Source organism: Monodon monoceros, unplaced genomic scaffold (assembly GCF_005190385.1).
Source record: "Monodon monoceros isolate NGI ecotype Baffin Bay Population unplaced genomic scaffold, NGI_Narwhal_1 Super_Scaffold_5, whole genome shotgun sequence".
Lineage (NCBI taxonomy): Eukaryota > Metazoa > Chordata > Mammalia > Artiodactyla > Monodontidae > Monodon > Monodon monoceros.
In genome coordinates, this window is record NW_021703782.1 from 112,724,215 (window position 1) to 112,739,176 (window position 14,962).

At 61.9% G+C, this 14,962-nt stretch overlaps 3 protein-coding genes across 5 annotated transcripts; 2 read left to right on the forward strand and 1 right to left on the reverse strand.

Annotated features, from left to right (window-relative positions):
* Positions 1 to 2,304: 2,304 nt before the first annotated feature.
* On the reverse strand, positions 2,305 to 3,641 carry TMEM203 (transmembrane protein 203). The gene has a single exon (XM_029202979.1). The coding sequence runs from the start codon at positions 3,605 to 3,607 to the stop codon at positions 3,197 to 3,199; it is 411 nt and encodes a 136-aa protein (XP_029058812.1). The 5' UTR covers positions 3,608 to 3,641; the 3' UTR covers positions 2,305 to 3,196.
* NDOR1 (NADPH dependent diflavin oxidoreductase 1) lies at positions 3,614 to 12,017 on the forward strand. Of its 3 annotated transcripts, none has more exons than XM_029202976.1 (14): positions 3,614 to 4,115; positions 4,502 to 4,530; positions 8,127 to 8,224; positions 9,267 to 9,365; positions 9,446 to 9,547; positions 9,639 to 9,848; positions 10,065 to 10,186; positions 10,274 to 10,494; positions 10,572 to 10,679; positions 10,848 to 10,962; positions 11,088 to 11,234; positions 11,320 to 11,438; positions 11,505 to 11,599; positions 11,684 to 12,017. In XM_029202976.1, exons 1-14 carry the CDS (start codon positions 3,641 to 3,643, stop codon positions 11,826 to 11,828), a joined length of 2,085 nt encoding a protein of 694 aa, XP_029058809.1. In that variant the 5' UTR covers positions 3,614 to 3,640; the 3' UTR covers positions 11,829 to 12,017. The 3 variants fall into 3 exon arrangements, with proteins under 3 accessions (XP_029058809.1, XP_029058811.1, XP_029058810.1); XM_029202978.1 differs by having other exon boundaries at positions 3,886 to 4,115; positions 4,453 to 4,530; XM_029202977.1 differs by having other exon boundaries at positions 3,901 to 4,115; positions 4,453 to 4,530; positions 11,320 to 11,599.
* LOC114884517 lies at positions 12,006 to 14,414 on the forward strand. Its single transcript, XM_029203506.1, has 2 exons — positions 12,006 to 12,069; positions 12,594 to 14,414. Exons 1-2 carry the CDS (start codon positions 12,006 to 12,008, stop codon positions 13,529 to 13,531), a joined length of 1,002 nt encoding a protein of 333 aa, XP_029059339.1. The 3' UTR covers positions 13,532 to 14,414.
* Positions 14,415 to 14,962: the final 548 nt, after the last annotated feature.

Below are 14,962 nucleotides of genomic sequence, written 5' to 3' on the forward strand. Positions count from 1 at the left end.
GCCCGCCGCCGGCCTTCGCGCCGCGGCCACGCCCCCCTGGCCGCCGCCCATTGGGGGAGGCCTATTCAGACCCGCCCCGCGCCCGGCAGCCTCACCTATGGGAGGGAGGATGGCCAGCCGTGCTGATTGGAGCACGCTCTCCCCGACCCCGCCTTCCCGCGGGCCTCAGTGGAGCAGCGCCCATCGCTGGAGCCGGTCCCCATTGGGGAGGCCCCCTTGGACACGCCCGCGACGCCTCACGCCGCTCCGTGGAGGCCCCCACTTCCGCCTCTGCTCCCTTGGCCCGCCGCGCCCGCGGGGCGGAGCCCGGAGGGAGTGGATCCTGGCCGGTGGGTGGGTCGGATCCCTGGGCCCCAGGTCGCGTATGACCTTGGCCGGGTTTGGTCCCTCCTCGTCGTGCCAGCACTCTGCCCGCCTGTTACCCCCGCGGAAAGCACAGTGGAGGCAGGGCCAACCCGGGACCGGAAGACTGTCCCGCTCCCGTGGGCGGTGTGCCGGCTGCACGCCAGCCTCTTGCCACCCGGTCCAGGACCCTCCGGGTCCAGGGACTGCCCACCTGCGGTCCTCGGTCCCCTACGGGCCTTAACGGAGATGCCAATGCTGGAGCCCCAACCAGTGCTGAGGAACCGGTTTCTCAGGAATCCCTAGCTTTTGCCGGCCCCCAGAATCCACTCTGTGGCTCAGACAGGTGGTGGAAACTCTCTACCCGCACTTTGTCATCCAGGGCCCAGCAAACACGGACGGGAGTGCGGAAGCTGTGAGCAGGCACAGAGGCAGGGGACTCTCTCCTCGCACACAAGCAGGCCCACAACTCTCCAACGCTGAGCCACAAAAGCCAGGGCGTGTATTCCATTCAGCCGCTGAACCGGCCCCATCCCAAGGCTAACCCTGAGGGCACAGCTTCTCTGCCTACTTGCCGTGAGGAAGCTCACTCTCCGTGGAGGGCTGCACAGTGCCCACCACAATCTTTCAGGCCTGTGGGAGCCAAGGAGAGAAGGGGAAATTGGTGGGCACAGGCAAGGACAAATGTTACCTGCCTTTCCATCACCTGCCCTACAGTCAGCAGATGTTCAAAAATGACACTACTGAGTCCCACACCACTAACCTGTCAGGGACCAGGCTCCAAGAGCGCCTGGGGCTCTGCAGAGACCAGGGGCAGGTTTCAACCCAGGGCCCTTCGCAGCTTCTGGATCCCATGGCAGTCTGCAGCTACCACTGCGTTAACGGTACTTTAACAGCCCTGTTTATTCAGCTGGAGAAAAGAAACTGGATTACGGCCTTCCAGAGGTCAAGTGTTCCTTCAGGACTCTGCTCAAATCACCTCTCCGAAGGAAGCTAAGCCTTCTTATGCCCATCACATCTGTGCCGACAGGATTACCTAATCCTGAACTACCAAAACACAACAGGGGAGCAACAAAACACACAAACTAAGAATAACATGAAAAGGAAACCCGCTCCCAACGGTCAGCTTGTACCTGGCTTTGACACAAGTTATGCCAATCCTGGGTAGGAGACATTTTTGTAGCTGTGGCACAAACTACACCAGCCTCCAACTCAAGCATATCAATGGTTCAGGCCATGCAGCATCCATCCCAGGACAGGAGTCATGAAGCTGCTTCACTAGAACAAGGGTCCAAAGACATGTTCTGTAAAGCGCCATACAGTAAATATTTTAGCCCAGTGGTTCTTACCAGGGACAGTTTTGTCCTCCAGGAGACCTGGCAATGTCTGGAGACACTTGTGGTTGTCACAAGTGAGGGGTGCTATTGGCATCTAGTGAGTGGAGGCCAGGGATGCCGCTAAACACTCTACAATGCTCAGAACGGCCTCTCCCTCTGCACACACAGCAGTGATCCGACCCAAAAGGCCAACTGTGCCAAGACTGAGAGACCCTGTACACTGCAGGCCACATTCACTTTCTGTCACATTCTTCTTCGTTCTTACAACCCTTTGAAAATGGAAAAGTTATTCTTAGCTGATACGCAGCACAGAAACAGACCCCAAGCCACAGACTGCTGACCCCTGCTCTGCAGATCAGCAAGGCCCACAAAGACTCTGATGTCACACAAACTGCTTGGTAGGTCCTCAACACTGGTCCACCTGGGTTGTCTTCACCCTGGCTCCCTAGGCAGGAAGCAGGGATTCTCCAAGGGAACTGGCCCCCATCCACCCAGTACGCTCTAGCCAAGTTCCAGCACCCCCCCCCCCTACAACCCCCGCTCTGTAACCAGCTACACCACACAGCAGGGAGTGTCTCAGCATTCATCTCATTTCACCCTCAAAAGGTCAGGCAACCACTGTGCATTTCAGCAAAACATTCTCTTATTTTATTTTTATCTCAGCAAATGTTCTCATTTGGCACCTGACTGGCATCAAACCAAAGCCCTTAGGCCAACAGGCGTGGCCTGAGACCATCTGCAAACTTCCCACGTGTAGGTCTCAATGGCTATGCGCGTCAGAGCACCTGTTCCTCTCTCTGGTCCCTTAGGGCGGCCTAAAGGTCTCAGGTGCACTAACAGTGCCGGCCATGAGGTGGTGGAAAAGTCGTGACACTGCAATCTGCTGGGATAAGAAGACAAGCAGCGCGTTGAAAGCAAGTTCTTTTCTCAGGCGACAGATATCCAGATAGGGTCCCGATCATGCTTATTCGACATACTCCTGTCTGCCTGGGCTGGAATGAAGAAAGAGCCATCCTCCCCAGTGCAACTGGGGAGGAGACACAAGCTGGTTTACACTTTTTAGAGCTCAAGCATCTAAGGAAGTCTTGTCTGGGGGGATGGGGCAGTAAGTTCTCAGGTCAGCACTGCTGGCCAGGGGAGATCCCGAGTCCAGCTTTGCAGCCTTTGCACAGTGGGTACTTTCCCAGGATCCATGAAAATACTCAGAGCCCATCAGGACATTTTACTTATATGCAGTTTCCAACTGTCAGAAGAGTTCAGGACTGTCTGGCCTTCTCAGGATCCTTCTCAGGATCTCAATTCAAGATTAGCTATTCAAAGGATGAAATAAGAGGGAATACATTTTAAGAATCAAGGCTGTTCTTTCTGGCCCTGCTGAGGGAACCATTTCAGAGACGACTGATAGAAAGCTGGGCACCCAGCAGGGCACAAGCTGGCTTTCAGACCCAGACTTCTCCGGTGCGGTGGAAGTGGGACCTCAGCCTGGGGTCCCGCATTCTAGCTTATCTTCTGCGAGGCTAGTTGACCCGGCAGGCACGGATCATGAGCAGCTGCAGGAGAATGAAGACCGGAGACGTGATCAGGCCAAACCAGAGCTCCCGAGTCTGCTCCACCAGCTTCTGGCACAACAACATCTCGAAGACGAACTTCAGGCCAAGAACCGTGAGGACCCAGAAAAGGCGGAGCACAGCCAGCCGCTTCTCTCCATCCTGGAAGAGGCGCACGGAGACGATAGTGGTGAAGTAGGTGCTGAGCCCGTCAGCGGCGAAGAAGGGCACGAACACGTTCCACCAGGAGAGGCCGGGAGCCAGGCCGTCCACACGCAGGGCCAGCAGCACGCAAAACACCAGCAGAGCCAACAGGTGCACGAAGATCTCGAAGGTAGCGAAGCCCAGCCACTGCACCAGCTCCCGGAGCGAGAAAAGCATCGCGCCGGTTGAGCGCGGGCCAGGGCCCGGCCGATGGTCCCACCCGCCAGGCTGCGCCGCCACTCCCCACGGGCCTCGCTGGCGCCTGCCGCCGTCGCCGCCGCGGCCAGCGAGAGGCAGAAATTGACCCCGCCTGCCCCGGCCCTCGGCCCCGGTACGCAGCCAATCCCCCGGCCCCCGCCCGGGACCCAGCACTGGCCGCCAGCCGACGACCGCCTTGTTCGGACGCCATGCCCCGCCGGGCGCGGCCCAAGGGCGTCACTTCCGGCCGACGCCGGAAGTCGGAAGTCCGAGCCGATCCCGGGCGCCCGGGCCAGCGGGAGCTCCCTGCCGGTCCAGTTTCTGAATGCAGGGGACCCCGGGGCGCACCCCGATGCCGAACACGCGGCTTCTGGTGCTCTTCGGCAGCCAGACAGGCACAGCCGAAGATGTGTCGGAGAGGCTGAGCCGCGAGGCCCGGCGCAGGGAGGTTGGCTGCCGGGTGCAGGCCCTGGACTCCTACCCCGTGGTGAGGGCTCCCTGGGCCTCGGCGGGGAGACCCAGCAGGCTTGGGGTGCCGGCCCCCAGAGCCCTTGACCCTAGGGCGCCGCGTTTTGTCTGAGAGCGGGCCCTTCCGTTACGGCAGATTTAGGGGCCGAGAAAGCTTGGGAACAGCGGCCAGCTTAGCACATGGCGGAGGGGGTGAGGTAGGAGGGTGGACCCTGAAAGAGAGAAGGCAGGCCAGCCGTTCGCGGGTGTTAAGCACATTTACTCCATCTCTCTGAGTGAAGGAGACGGAGCCAGGCTGCTGGGAGGATGCCTGGTCATTACAGCCCGCGGCCTTACATATGTGTCTTTTTGTTGAGGTGAATCTGATAAATGAGCCCCTGGTGATATTTGTTTGTGCAACTACAGGCCAAGGAGAGCCCCCGGACAACATGAAGGTAAGGCTGACCTGAAGTGGCTTACTGTGCCTAGGAGCTCAGATCCCTGCCTTCGGCCCTCACCCCATTTTCATTGCCTGGAAAGTCTTGAGAAGCACAATAAATACTTGCCCTACTATATCTGCTGCACGTCAGCCATGGATTTGGGAGGAGAGCGTTAGGTGGAGCTGGGGGCTCTGGTTGTCCATCTTAATAAACTCTTCACAGGCTACCACTTTAGCTTTTCATGTTTTTCCAGGACTATATATAAATCTGTTATGGGTCTTGTGTGTATTTCAAAACTGACCTTCAGGGAACATTCTTCGATTCTTTGACCGTCTTTTGAGCACACACTGTATTCCGAGCATAATCTAGTGCTGGGAATCTGGCTATGAACCCAGTAGTCACGTTTCTACCCTTTCAGAGCTCAAAATACAGCAAAAGTGAAAGAGTTGAATGGGTAGTTACTATGCCAGGAAATGCATGCTTCCAGGGAAAGTGCCAGATGTTATGGGAGCATCAATAAGGGCTGTCTAGCTCATTCTGGGAGTTCAGGGAGAGCTTTCTGGAAGAAAGGCGTATAGGCTAAGTCCTGAAGGATAAGTGGGGGCTAGCCAGGCACCAGGAAAGAGGGAGCAGCCTCTGCAGAGGAGAAAAACAGCCCAGCCTCTGGGATGAACAGAAAGCAGTTCAGGATGGTCGGGGTTGGAGAGGAGAAGGGGGCAGGCAGCCAGGTCAGATCCCAAGAAGCCCAGCAGTCACAGGGAGGCAGATGGACTTGAAACAAAGGGCCATGGAACCCATGGGACGACGTGGTCACGTTCATATTCTAGCAAAACTAGCACTTGTCTGCAGGGGGAACAGGCTGCAGGAGAGCAGGGACAATGCGGGGGGCGGGGGGCGCACAGCGCAGCCAAGAGCCTGGTGGCTTGAGCCAGGATGGTGGCAGAGTAGAGGAACGTGGACCCACTCCAGAGATGTTAAGGTAGAGTTGATCGAATGTGTAATCATATCTCAAAGATGAGAAAGAAGGTGGAATCAAGACAGGAAATTGGGCTCAGGTAGTAGGATGGATGGTGGTTCCAGGCACAGAAGCAAGAGAATAGGGAGGGTGAGGTGCCTGGACATCACCCGGGTGGAGACGCGCAGCTGGTCTGGAGCCCCGGTGAGGATCCGGGGTGGAGGTGGATGTCACAGTGACCAGAATGTGGAGGCGAGAGAAAAGGAGCGCCTCCCTCCCCCAGGGCAGCTGCCCTAAGCACGAAGGGCGTGGAAGGTGGAGAAAAGCCTGTGAGGGGCGGGAAAGTGGCCCCAGCAGCAAGAAGAGGGAGCACACCATCTCCAAGGTCAAGGGCAGAGAGTTGACTGTTTCCAGAGGATGGTCTCCGGCACTCAGAGCTGCAGGGAGATGAAGTAGGATGAGGCCCGAGAGGCATTGCTGGGGTTTATCAGCAAAGGGACTGCTGGTGATCTCGGGGAGAGAAGCCTTGAGGAACGTCTGTACACGAAGCAATTCAAAAAGGCTTATTGCTCTGAGTGGGGCTAAGGGGTTAAAAAGAGGATACCCGTGAGACGGAGAAACGCAGCCCTGTTTAAATGTTGGTGGGGGAAAGGAGGCAGAAGGTTGAAGAACTGGGTTGGAGTGGGGATGCTGTGGGAGAGCCCACACAGGAGCACGCACAGGAGAGGAGGCAAGTCTGGAAGACCAAAGGCAGGAGGATGGTGGATGCCAGAGACGCAGGGTGGGGCGGGGGAGGCGATGAAGACCTCCATCAGGTCCGCTGGCAGAGGTACAGACTTCACGTCGGAATACAACAGCATGAAGGTGGTGACAGTGACACTGGGACGAGGGTGGATAAAGGAGGGCAGAGTGCCGGGATGGACACCCTACGGAAGTGGTCAGGATGGGACCCTCCCAACAGCACGGACTGGAGGCTCCTTTGAGAGGCTCAGACCAGGGGCCCCGGGACCGGCTGCACACTAAACAGGAAGAGCCCAGCCTCCTTGTCACGGTCCTCTGAGGACACTGGCCAGGTGTGCCCTCCCAGGCAGTCAGGGCCTTGCCCCACTGGTGACAGGTGCGAACTTGGGGTTTTCTATCAGCGCTTTTTTTTTTTAATAAATTTATTTATTTGTTTATTTTTTGGCCGCATTGGGTCTCCGTTGCTGCGTGCGGGCTTTCTCTAGTTGTGTCGAGCGGGGGCTACTCGTCGCGGTGGCTTCTCTTGTTGCGGAGCATGGGCTCTAGGCACACGGGCTTCAGTAGTTGTGGCACGCGGGCTCTAGAGCACAGGTTCAGTAGTTGTGGCGCACGGTCTTCATCGCTCCGCGGCATGTGGGATCTTCCCGGACCAGGGCTTGACCCGTGTCCCCTGCATTGGCAGGCGGATTCTCAACCACTGCGCCACCAGGGAAGCCCTGGCAGGTGGATTCTTAGCCATTGCGCCACCAGAGAATCCCCCTCTATCAGATTCTTAAGTACACATAGAGCAGAAAGAATGACCACGCTCTCAAGGAAAGACCCCGTGAAGGACAGTGACCAAGAGAAGCACAAGCGGAACCCGGCGGAACAGGGGCAGAGCAGCCAGGGTTCCATCTGTGAGAAGGGAGAGCTTGGCACCCTTGGGACAGAAATGCAAAACCTGGGCAGAGCTACGGATGAGGAAACACTGCTTAAAATGATACCAGATCAGAAGATAACATTGAGAAATCCTCCGAGAGAATATAACGAGATAGGAAACAAGAAAGATAATATCAGAATTCCGAGATTATTCCAGTAGCCTCGAAACGGGAAGAGTGGTGAGGGAATTACCAAGGGAAGCAACAAGACTGAAGGACGAGTCTCCAGCCCGCGAGCCCACCATGTGCCCAGGAAGGGCCCGTGGGGTGTGAACAGGGCTCCCACTGACACACGTCTCGTGTGGGTTTCAGCTGTTGGGCGCAGAGTGGCCAGGTGTCTAGCGAGGGACAGAGCAGGGCACAGAGCGACGCTGGCTTCTCGGCAGCGATCACCCGGTTGGACCAGCTCAGAGCAAAGCTTCAGGCTCTCGGGGAAGACGATTTCATGTAAAGTGTGCCCTGTTGTCTACCAGGCAGTGTGAGGGGAGGCCAGGCATTTTCAGACATAAGCCGTGGGAATTGCATCTTCTCTGGACCCTTTCTCAGGAAGCACCCTGGGGGGCTCCACAGCCTGCCTGAGACAAGGTCTAAGCAGGAATGAGCAGGGGGTCTCAGGAGGCAGAGCAGGCGTGGTCCCCAGCGGTGGCCCATGCAGGAAAGTCTTGAGAACTCCAGGGAGCAGTCCAGGGCCAGTAGGCAGAATTGTGCCCCGACAGGCCCAGGACCCCTCCACCCCAGGGGGCCTCTGTCTGGCCAGGTACAAAGCAGAAGGGAGGTGGGCTGTGAGGCGAAACCTGGACCGTACCCAGAGGGCAGTGTCTCAGGGCTCAGGTCACCAGTGGCCAAAGGTGAAGGGGAGCTTTGTTTAAAGCACCTCTGTCGGCCTGCAGCGAGGCCAGGGCAGGGAGTGGAATGGGATGTGCTGCTGCACGGGCTGCCCAGCAGGTGGCCCTGCAGTCGGAAGGAGAGGGACTCGGGCTCGGTCTCTCCTGCTGTAGAGCTTCTGGAGGTTCATCTTCCGGAGGAACCTGCCGTCGACCTCCCTCTGTCAGATGGACTTTGCTGTCCTGGGCCTTGGGGACTCATCTTACGCCAAGTGAGTAAGGGTGGGCAGGCTGCTGGCCTGCAGAGACTGTCTTTGGGGTCAAGCACAAGGTGTCCCGGCAGAGGGCTGGGTGACCCGGCCCCCAGGGCTCCCACTTCGGGATGTGGCCCTGGCCATGCGTCCTCGTCCCACAGATACTCTCTGGCGGGCACTTCCTCCATGGCCAGAGGCCCCAGGGCTCGGAGGGCAGGCCAGATCCATGCAGGAAGTGGGCAGGGCGGCAAGGTGGGTGCCGGGCTGGGGTCACGCCCAAGGCACCTTCCAGGGCAGGAGGTGATGTTTGGAGCCGGACGTCCGAGGTCTGAGCCAGCGTCACCTGTCACCGTGTGACGTAGGGCAACAAAGGCCTACCTTGCTCTTCCCCCGCTTTCATAAAAAGCCTTTCGTGAGACGTTTGGGCTTGCGAAGAGCACATAGAACAGTGAGCTGCGAACAGGCGGCAGGCACAAAAGACCCCAGCCCCTGGGAGCCACCCTGAAGCCAGCACTTCCCTGGACGTGGCCATGGGACTGCCTGCCTCTGCTTTTTTTCTTTCAACGTTTTCACAACGTAGCCATGTCCTAAGCAGAGAATGCTATCGCTCTGCGTTATTTCTTGGGGAAGTACAGAGGGCTTTGTGTTCAAGGGTATGCATGGCGTTAGGTTCCCAAGATATTAAAACCGTAACTGTGCAGCACAGGAGCTGAGGGAGGGGTCGCTGGGTACAGACACCTCCAGAGCCGGACGCAGCATGAGGCCTGCAGTCGTCCAGGCGAAAAGGACAGAAAATGGGTGGCATAGTTATCCTTGCCTACGGGGGCTTAGGGGTTCTGTTCAGTGCGTAACGTAGACATCCATTCCTGCTGGTGGGCGCGCCCACAGGAGGGGTGAGAGACCCTTCCGTTGACAGTGGCTCCGCGAGGAGCTGCCCTTCAGGGAGCAACGAAGTGACCCCAGGAAGACTTGGGACCCTCCACCCTGCGCAGCCAGCTGGGTGCTTCCCTTCTGCCCCCGCCTGGGGCCCGGGTCAGCGCCAGCCTCCGTCTCTCCGTAGGTTCAACTTTGTGGCCAAGAAGCTGCACCGACGGCTGCTGCAGCTCGGGGGCAGCGCCCTCCTGCCCGTGTGCCTGGGCGATGACCAGCACGAGCTGGGGTGAGTGGGGGGCGGAGCACCCTCCTGCAGGCCCAGCCGGGAGCGGGGTCCCCAGACCAGGGTGCACGTGCTCTCTGCAGGCCCGACGCCACCATCGACCCCTGGCTGCACGACCTGTGGGAGAAGGTGCTGGGGCCGCACCCTTTGCCCCTTGACCTCGGCCTGAGCCCGCCTGGAATCCCGTAAGTGTGGCCTTGGGGCGGCGCCTGCAGGCGCAGCAGGCCGCTCGTCCAGGCTGGCCAGTGGTCCGACAAGTGTCTTCCCCCTTCACAGCTGGCCCTCCAAGTTCACCCTGAAGTTCCTCCAGGAGGTCCCCAGCACGTGCTCTGAGGAGCTGTGTGTGGCCGGGACAGACCCTCAGGGACCCCCTTCAGAGCTACAGCCCTTCCTGGCACCCATGGTCACCAATCAGAGGGTCACCGGCCCCTCACACTTCCAGGATGTTCGGCTGATTGAGTTCGACATCACGGGCTCTGGGGTCAGGTGAGGGCTGGTCCTGGGGACCCGTGGGGGGCACGGCCGCAGCAGTGGGGACCGTGGTCTGGGGTTCAGCAGGTCCTCTTCCAAAGCGGGCACTCAGTGGGGAAGAGAAGAGAGACGGCGGCCAGGGAGGGGGGACCAAGGACCCCCCCCCCCGCCCTCCCTGGCCGCTTGTTTCCTTCCTCTGAAGTCCCCCAGAGTCCTGGGTGTCCCCCACAGCTTTGTGGCCGGCGACGTGGTGCTGATACAGCCCGAGAACACGGCCAGCCACGTCCAGCAGTTCTGTCAGGCACTGGGCCTGGACCCCGACCAGCACTTCACGCTGCAGCCCCGGGAGCCAGGTGAGCCCCAGCCGCCGCTGCTGCCACCGTGCACTGCGCCCCCACCCGCGTCCCCAGCCCCCCACAGCCTCCCGTTCCCCACTGCAGGTGTCCCCTGCCCCACACGGCTGCCCCAGCCCTGCTCCATTCAGCGCCTCGTGTCCCAGTACCTGGACATCACCAGCGTCCCCCGCCGCTCCTTCTTTGAGCTCTTGGCCTACCTCTCCTGCCATGAGCTCGAGCGGGAGAAGCTGCTGGAGTTCAGCTCGGCCCAGGGCCAGGAGGAGCTGTGCGAGTACTGCACCCGGCCCCGCAGGACGGTCCTGGAGGTGCGGGCAGGGGCTGGCGGGCGGGTGGGCGTGTGTGGCCGTTCCAGCCGCAGCCCTTCTGAGGCTGTCTCCGCCAGGTGCTGTGCGACTTCCCACACACGGCTTGCGCCATCCCCCCGGACTACCTGTTGGACCTCATCCCCCTGATCCGGCCACGGGCCTTCTCCATTGCCTCTTCTCTGCTGGTGAGGGGCCGGCCTCGGGGCAGCCAGGGCCGGGGCCACCAGGGTGGGCAGCGGGGCCCTGCGTGAGGGCTCTGGGCCTTCCCCAACCCTCACCGGCCACTAGGACCCAGCCGGGTGAAGCGGCTGGAGCCTGAAGCAGGGCAGGGTACCCACTGTCCCCTCCCCCAGGCCCACCCCTCGCGGCTGCAGATTCTCGTGGCAGTGGTGCAGTACCAGACACGCCTCAAGGAGCCCCGCCGGGGCCTCTGTTCCAACTGGCTGGCGTCTCTGGACCCTGGGCAAGGTGACCCTGGCTCCCTGGGGCGGGGGGCCGTGCGCAGGCCCCGTTCCCCCGCGTGTACCACAGCCAGTCCCGGGCTAGGGCCCTGGGCCTCCGAGCTTCTTCACGCTGCCTCCCTCCCGCGATAGGACCTGTTCGGGTGCCCCTGTGGGTGCGGTCCGGGGGCCTGACGTTCCCAAAGACACCAGACACGCCTGTGATCATGGTGGGGCCAGGCACTGGTGTGGCCCCCTTCCGAGCGGCCATCCAGGAGCGAGTGGCCCAGGGTGAGACCGGTGAGCACAGAGTCTCAGGCGGGGTGGCGGCCGGGCTGAACCTCAAGGGCCCAAGTCCTGGCTCAAGGCCCCCGCGCTTCCCCAGGAAACGTCTTGTTCTTCGGCTGCCGCCAGCGGGACCAGGACTTCTACTGGGAGGCCGAGTGGAAGGAGCTGCAGACGCGGGGCTGCCTGACTCTCGTCACGGCCTTCTCCCGGGAGCAGGTGGGTGTGGGGGGGCGGGGAGGGACGCTGGGGGGCGCAGACTCACCCCGTCCCCTCGCCCTGCAGGAGCAGAAGGTGTATGTGCAGCACCGGCTCCGGGAGCTCGGGCCGCTGGTGTGGGGACTGCTGGATCTCCGGGGCGCTCACTTCTACCTGGCGGGGTGAGCCCGGACGCAGGTCGTGGCGGGGGACCAGTCCCCTGGGGACTCCGACCGTGCTGAGCCCTAGCCTGCCTTTCCCTCCAGCAACGCCAAGTACATGCCAGCTGATGTGTCGGACGCCCTGACGTCCATCTTCCAGGAGGAGGGCGGGCTCTCCGGCCCCACCGCGGCCGCCTACCTCGCCAGGCTCCAGCGGACCCTGCGTTTCCAGACCGAGACGTGGGCCTGAGGAGCCGTCCTGCTGTTGGCCACGGCCACTCTGACTGCTGCTCTCTGGAGACCATTGTTACCTCTCTCCCTGTCCAGTCCCAGCTGGGAGGACAGTCAGCTCTCCTTCCTGCACAGACCCCGAGCAGCGGGAGGAGACCCCCAGGCAGCCCACACCGTACAGCCTGAGCAATAAAGGATGGGCTCTGGGCGGCCGCTTCTTACCTGCTCTTCCTTGTGCCATAGTGCTTCTCAGGTGGTGGGTGGGCCCACAGCTCACCCGCCCTGCTGGTGATGGAATAGCCCACCCTGCTGGGCGCGAGGGCACCATTGCTCAGCCCCACACCTCGGTGCCCAATTCTCACGCGGTGGGTGCCAGCTGTTTGCCCTCCTTGTACAAGCTCTGCCCTGGCCCTGATGGCCCAGTAGGGGGAGGCCTGGAGAGGCACCGGGCAAGGCTGGCGTCGACCGTCCCCTCCCAGCCCAGGGCAGAGCAGCCCAGGGCCCTGGGAGGGAGGGGGCGGGGTCTCGGGTGGGAGGGGAGGGGCGGGGCCCAGGCTGGTGGGGGAGGGACGTGTGCGCTGTGTCCCCACCCCGGGAGTGGAATTCCTGCTGGAGGAGTTAGGCTGGCCTGCCCACAGCGCCGCCGCCTAGAATACAGCTGGCTGACACAGGGATCGCTGCGGCTGGGCCTGGCAGAGCCTCTTGGGGACGGGACGGCACGCTGGGCCCAGGAGCTGCCCGCAGCTGGCACGGCTGTTGGGGCCCGAGTGGAGTTTACTCTGAGTGGGGCCTGGAGCCAGGAGGAGGAGGCAGTCGCTGCAAGGTCAGTGCCAGGCCGTGCCCCAGCCCCGGAGGGCCACACTGACCTTCACAGCCCCGGCCTGCCCCGTCGCCGCCCTGGGGTCCCCACCCACCCATCCTGACCCCTGCGCTGGAGGCACCGCCCCTGAACTGTGCCCTGGGGCCCCCACTCATGGCCCTGCTGACCTCAGCTCTGGGCTCACCAGTCTGCCTTTGGCCTCCCTGGGCCCTGAGCACCTGGACCCTCTGCGCCAAGTGCTGGTAGATAATGGGTCGGACAGCGGGGCCCTTGGGAGCCCCCAGGGTGCCAGGACTCCAGACAGTGAGCCCCTGCTGGGGGCCGCAGCCTCGGCCCGCCCCTGGGCCTGGCCCACAGAGAACGAGGATGAGGAGTGCCCCATCTGCACTGAGGCCTACGGGCCCGGGGAGCACCGCCTCACCCTGCTGAACTGCGGCCACGGCCTGTGTGCGGGCTGCCTGCACCGGCTGCTGGGTGCAGCCCCCAGTGCTGACCTGGGCCAGGTGTGCTGCCCGCTGTGTCGCCAGAAAACACCCACGCTCGAGTGGGCGATCTGCCGGCTGCAGGAGGAGCTGCTCCAAGCCGATGGGCCCCAGCGCCCTGCGCCCACCGCCCTCGCCATGCCGCCCCGCCGGGGCCCCGGGCCCTGGGCCTCCCTAGAGCGCCGCTACCAGCTGCGCTTCCTGCCGGGGCCTGTGGGCAGCCGAGGCTGCCTGCCCTTTCTGCCCTGCCCGCCCTGCCTGGGCTCCCGGCTCTGGGCCCTGCGGGAACGGGGGCCCTGCGCCCGCCGCCTGGCACTGCTGGGGCTGCTGGCCCTCGAGCTGCTGGGGCTGCTGCTCATCTTCGCTCCACTCGCGCTGCTGGGGTTGCTCTTCGTGCTGCTGGACAGCTCCCGCCACTAAGCAGAGCCCATCACGGCCGCCACCAGCACCGCCTGGGTCTGGGACAGCCATGGCCGCCAGCGGACAGGAGGCCCAGACTGGCCCGAGCCTTGGTGCCATGGGGCCTTGGGAGCACCTTGCCCTGAGGCCCGATGACCAGGCTGAAGGACCCAAGGGTGACCGGGGCACTAGCCTTCAACCAAGACCCAGCACCCGGGCAGGGCCACCCAGGAGCCTGTGTTCAGCATCTGACGCAGCCAGGGACTCCAGACTGCCCTGCTGCCCGGACATGAGCCACCGATGCCCAGGACAGCACTGGAGGAGGTCTGTGACAAGGGCCCCAAGGGCCCCTCGATGGACAGGCCCCACACTGCTGCTGGGCTGTCTCTGCCCTCCCGCCTGGCCTGCCTGCAGGAGCGGGACGGGACGGGTGCAATGGACACGAAAGTGAACACAGGCTTGGCAGGGAGTCGAGTCCTTGGAGTGGGCGGAGCCCTGGGCCGGGGCTGCAGGCCCCCCACCTGCCCACGTTCCAGATAAGGCCCAGCGTGTGTTCCCTGAAGGTCAGGGTAGCCGAGGGGAGGGCTCCTGCCGCACAGGCCCAGCCCACAGAGGGCCTGCTCACCTGGCCAGTCAGGATCCAAGTGGCGACCCTGAACAGCCGGAGGGTCAGCGCACGCCCCTCAGCTTCAAGGGACGTGGGCCCAACCAGGCCCTGGAGACGCACAGCACCAAGCTGGGCCCCAGTTCTGCCCCTGCCTCCTCTGTGACCTCCCTTTGGGGAGCCGGGGCCTTTATCTGAAGGACAGGCGCCATCACAGCACCACCTCCTGGGCGCGTTGGTGACATGCTGAGCCCTGTGCCCAGCGCGCGAGATGGCTCTCGGTAATAAACGGTAGCTGCTACTGACACTGTTGTGGCTACATTGCTGTCATCTTTACCCTGCCTTCACCAACCAGGCGACAAAGTTCCTTCTCCAAATCCAGGTCGTTCTAGTGCCAGACAGGAGACCCTCCTCCGGTCCTCATACCTGATCGTGACTGCGGCCAGCCTTTGTCCCAACCCCAGCCCAGGCTGGCCCCAAGGCCATTCTCACATAACCTCAGAGGATCAGGTGGGCACCAGGGGCCAGCTGGACTGACTTGTCCCCCCGTTGGCTCCACTCACATCCAGCGGCCGGTGCAGAGGAAGCGTCCTCCCTTTGCCCAGCTGGGCCTGCTTTGCACACCTGCCCCCACAGTCCCGCCTGGCACATACAGGAGGCTGGCTCCGCATAGAGGTGTGGGGCGTTCACACACACACACACACACACACACACACACACACACACAGAGGCTGGCTCCGCATAGAGGTGTGGGGCGTTCTCTCTCACACACACACATACACACACACACACACACACACACACACACACACACACACACATGAGTGTCAGGCCCAGCCCTCCTGGGC